The sequence below is a fragment of the Apteryx rowi genome, unplaced genomic scaffold (assembly GCF_003343035.1).
Source record: "Apteryx rowi isolate R43461 unplaced genomic scaffold, aptRow1 scaffold_952, whole genome shotgun sequence".
NCBI lineage: Eukaryota > Metazoa > Chordata > Aves > Apterygiformes > Apterygidae > Apteryx > Apteryx rowi.
The window spans coordinates 212,810-217,643 of record NW_020451263.1 but is presented as its reverse complement, the minus strand read 5'-3'; the positions used below and the strand labels follow the sequence as shown (position 1 = coordinate 217,643).

At 50.7% G+C, this 4,834-nt stretch overlaps 1 protein-coding gene across 1 annotated transcript; it reads left to right on the top strand.

Moving 5' to 3' along the window:
* The first annotated feature begins 612 nt into the window (after window positions 1-612).
* On the top strand, window positions 613-1,587 carry LOC112978637 (olfactory receptor 52K1-like). The gene has a single exon (XM_026092282.1). The coding sequence runs from the start codon at window positions 613-615 to the stop codon at window positions 1,585-1,587; it is 975 nt and encodes a 324-aa protein (XP_025948067.1).
* The last annotated feature ends 3,247 nt before the right edge of the window (window positions 1,588-4,834 follow it).

The following is a 4,834-nucleotide window of genomic DNA, read 5'->3' as shown; positions in this document are numbered from 1 at the left end:
AGCCGGAATGTCCAAGTGCTTCTTTAATACAAATAATCAGGATTTTGACTCATTTTCAAGGCTTCTGCAGCCTTTCAGATACCAAAGGAACTGAACAGAAAGTACAGGCAGTGGATTCCTTTGGGCTTGGGTATTACTGCTGCAAGGTTCATAAGCTCCACAGTATTGCTGTAAAGCTCTGAGCTGCAGGACCAGGTGACAGAAGAGGGGAAAACGCAGTGAGTTGTCTCATGTCCCTGCTCTGGTGTCTCTACAAGTGCACGTGTCCTTGTCATCTTTGCTCCCAAATACAGCAAGGATGTGCTTTGTTCCAACATCTCCTGTATATACACAAGTTTATATATCCTGCAGATACACGTGAGCCGCTGCAGTCTTGCCCACGGACACCGCGACACGCTTAGCACTACACTTGCTGTGTGAGCAGAGTCCTCTGTCAGTGAGCAGGCTTTCTGCCTTTCTCGTGGCTCTTCGTTTCCAAGTTTCCTTGGCCTGTCCAGCGTAAGCAGAATTTCATTGCAGGGAGAAGAGATGTGTGTGTGCAGAGGGAGAAATCGTGCTTTCTCCTTTCAGGCCCAGGAAAGCTGAGACCTTGCAGCAGGTTGACACTGCAGGATGGCAGGCTGGAACCAGACGGCTTTGGCCAGCACCTCCCATGCTGAATTCCTCCTCGTTGGATTCCCTGGGGTGCAAGAGTCCAGGTTCCTGCTCTTCATCCCTTTTTTCTGCCTGTACCTACTGATTATCACAGCAAACTCCATCCTCATCCACACCGTGAGGGTGGAGGAAAGCCTCCATTCCCCCATGTACGTGCTGATCACTCTGCTGCTGACTGCCAATCTCTGCACTTCCAGCACCTTTGTGCCCAGGATGCTGCTGGGTTTCCTCTTTGATCTCAGCCACATCTCGCTGGCGGGCTGCCTGCTGCAGATGTTCTTCCTCTACTTCTTCATCATGTTGGACTGCAACATCCTGCTCCTCATGGCTTTGGACAGGTATGTGGCTATCTGCAACCCACTGCGCTACACAGACATAATGACCGGGAAATACCTGGCCAAGTTATCCCTGGCTGCAGTGGTGAGGAGCATCTCCTTTGTCAGCCCAGTGGTGATCCTGGCATCCAAGGTGCGTTTTTGCCACTCGAATGTCATCAAGCACTTTGTCTGTGAGCACATGGCCTTGATGAGCCTGTCCTGTGGGGACATCTCCAGGAACAAGATTGTAGGACTAGCCATGAGAGTCATCACAATCATCTTTGACTTGGGCTTCCTCCTGACATCCTATTGCATGATAATCCATACGGCCCTGAAAATTGCTTCTGGGAAGACGTGGCACAAAGCCCTACACACGTGTGGCACTCACCTCATGGTCATCCTGACTACTTACCTCTCCAGACTTTTATCCTCGATAGTATACCGCATGGGGAAGTCCATCTCCGAGGACGTGCACAACCTGATCAGCATGACATACCTGTTACTGCCGTGTGTTATCAACCCTATCATCTATGGAATAAGGACCAAAGAGATCAGGGAGCATCTGCTAAAACTGCTGAAGAAGAGAGAGTTGGCTTCAAGCCCTCTAAGTGGGTAGCTACAAGCAAGCAGAGATAAGGTCTCCCAGTGCAGACACTCAACAGCCCACTCATCACCATAGTAAGGGAGCTCTGAATACCCTCTTCTCAGAAAGAGAGTTCGATGACATATGACAAGAGTTAACTGCAAGGGCAAGTCCAAGAAAAAGCAAACCCTTAAAAAGACTGTATGTGCCCCAACCAGCACTTTCCAACTTCTCTGAACCAGCCAAGCACCATGAAGCCTCAGAATTTCCCCTCCACACTCAGACTGCCTCCTACAGGTGTCTAATCATCATCACTACCCCATGGCGCATAAATTCAAGGTGAAGAATTCAGTGTACCTGCTCTGCAGGGCCGCTAAACCCTGGATGCCCTGCACACACCATGCGGACACCAGGGTATGGTGCCTAAGTCAGTGGCCAAGGACATGCTGACTGAAATCAGCCTGACTTGAGAGGTAGCACAGAGTTTGGGAACAGCTGGCTTTGGATGCTGTGTCCTGTACCTCTTCTCAGGCCCAGGACTGGCGACTAGTTAACAGGTCATGTTGCAGCTAAGATACCCTGCCTCCTTGCAGTTGTCGCTGTTGCAGATGCTGCCAGGCCACCCAAGCATGTGAAAGATCAACTCAACTGGCCTCCCTTGCTTGTGGGGGTCCCTCTGGAGCAAGTGTTAATTGGAGGAGGAAATATATCCTGCTGGGAGGTATCCTCCTGATTACTAAGAGATCTAAGCATTTCATTTGTGAACACCCAGACCCAGGGTGCTCCATGCACAAGAGTGGGAAGATCCCAAGCAACGCGTGCAGTCGGAACACACGGTGCCTGCACGCGCATGTCTCCCAGTTCCTGGCAGTCACCACTTTAGGGACTTCTTCAATCCTTAGTTGCACCAGACCATCTTGGCGTACTTGTGGCCTGGAGGGTGCACAGGGTGGTCAGAGGAACACAGGCAAAGAAGGAGAGCTGGGTGGGTTAGTCCAGCAAAGTGGTATTTCTATTTAAGTATTAACAATTAGAATTCTGAAAAGTTTCCCAATGTGCAAAAGCATCCAGCTATGCTTGCAGCCTTGCTGAGTTTCCCGGCTAACGCATCATGTGGCACTGAGCTACAGTTTCTCAGGCACGCCAAGGCTTTGGGACCAAATTCGGCACCGTTATTCCTGCTGAGTACCTTACTCCAGGACTCTCAGCCTTGCAGAGGAAATGCCTCAGGCTGAAGAACGGTGGTGGGATCTGTCACTGATGCACAGAGCTTTCTGTGTGCCACTACAAAAGCCTTTGAAGTCTCAGGATGCACTTTTTTTTTTTCCTTTTGAAACAAATGTTTTGATATTGTTAGTCTAACAAAATTAAAAAATCAATGCTACAAACACCAGCCTGCAGTCGCAACATAACACACGGCTGAAAAGAATTCATGTGCCTGTAGGACATCTGCCCAATTTGGACAATCCTATAAAGCAAACAAAATAACCTGTAGAAACCTACAACATAATGCAGTGCGTAGAATAATGCCAACTTGCTAGAACAGCAGTGAGCRACGTGTCCTTATTGCACAGGACACAACGGAGCAGCGTAGGTGGAAAATCGTTGCYTGTGCACACCCAGACCTGTCGCTCTGTGGTTCGGGTGCTCTGAGATCAGCCCCACGCGGCTTTAATAAAGACCAAAATCTCAGGCATCTCAGGCCTCATCAAGGCCATCTCCCCACCTGCCACAGCAGTGTCCTTTTCCCGCCTCCGTGTTCCCAGCAGTTATCCACGCAATCCAGGCGGGGAAAAGCCTGCGCTCCCCCATGCACATGCCAGCTTCACTTCCCTCTGCCGCGGGGCTCTGTGCGTCAGTGCTGTTCTGCCCCAGATGTTATCCGGCTTCCCGCTCCCACGCCAGCACCACCTTATCCACCTGCCCCACGCTCACCCACCCGGGAGCCCTGCACCCTGCTGGTGATGGCACGCGACATTCTGCAAGACCCTGCGCTACACAGTCATCACATGCACACAACTGCTAGCCGGCTTAACCCCAGCAGTCCTCATCTGCAGCTTCTCCCATGGCCTCCAAACTCCCTCTGSCCTCTCCAGCATTGGACCTGGGAGCACACGGCCCCAGCACACCTGCCCYGCGGCAGCACATCCCAGAGCAGCACCGTGCACATAGTGCCGGCACCTTTCCTCATCATACTGGATGCCGTATGCGTCCCGCTCTCATTCACCACCTTCAGCCACRTGGCCCTGGAGGTCTCCAGCAGCCSRYGCAGCAAAGCTCTCCRCACCTGCAGCATCCAACTGCTGGCACTTCTCGCCATGCATCCCTCCCGCCATCCCTGCAAACCCTCCCTCATCTCACTGCTGCTAGGCACCTAAACCTGCGCTGAAATTCATGAGCACTTCGATGTCTAAGCACCTGCGTGGTAGTGCTGCACTGCGGGGATAGGAGCTGACTGAGCTGCAAAAGGAATATTCAACAGAAAGAGCCGCACAGCAGTATTTTAGGCTCGTTCCTGAGTTTGACTTAAAGGCTGGTGGAAAAAACCTAGGCACTGCATGAGCTCCAGGGAATTCGCATCTTCCCCCTAGCACAAATCCCTCCTTTTTTTTAGGGAGCACAGAGGAGTTCTGTGCAGAGATGGGGGCAAGCTCTAGGTACTTTTCTTTATTTGCCATCTGATATTTCTTAACAGTGTCTGTAAAAAGGATAGAGAACCCTTTCTACAGCAAGAGCCCAATACATTCAAAAAGGTCATTTTAAAAATAGGAGAATATGTAGGAAAGAATCTTAAGAGGAAACATGAGTTCCTTGTCTCCTTGCTGCATTGCAGGCTGCAGAGTTAAGAATCTCAGTTACGCTTTATTGCCATAAATTAAGAAGCATCAGCTCAAAGGCAGCAGAGGCGAAAAGAGAAGGAAAAAAAAAAATGTCAGAGTTGCTGGAGGTCGAAGTGGCGCAGTCTTTCCGGGCTGAGCCCTGAACAACCTGAGTGATGGAATGAAACCTGRGGCGAAGAACAAGCCAAGAAAGGCTGCAGTCACTGCAGCAACAGGACCAGAATTCAAAACGATCTTGACAAAGGGGACAGATTGCCCAAAACCAACAGCATGAAATTCAGTGAAAACCAGTGGAAAGTCCCACACGTCACAGGGGAAAACCCGAACCCACTTTTCCAAAGTGGGAAATTCCTTCGTAGGCTGCAGGGTGGTGAGGAAGGAGCTGAGCTTAGAGCAGATCAAAGCCCTGATGAGCCAGCAATGTGGTGCCAGTGCAAAAA

Excerpts from the sequence above, each read along its gene's own strand:
- LOC112978637 (XM_026092282.1), top strand. The coding sequence starts at position 613 with ATGGCAGGCTGGAACCAGACGGCTTTGGCCAGCACCTCCCATGCTGAA.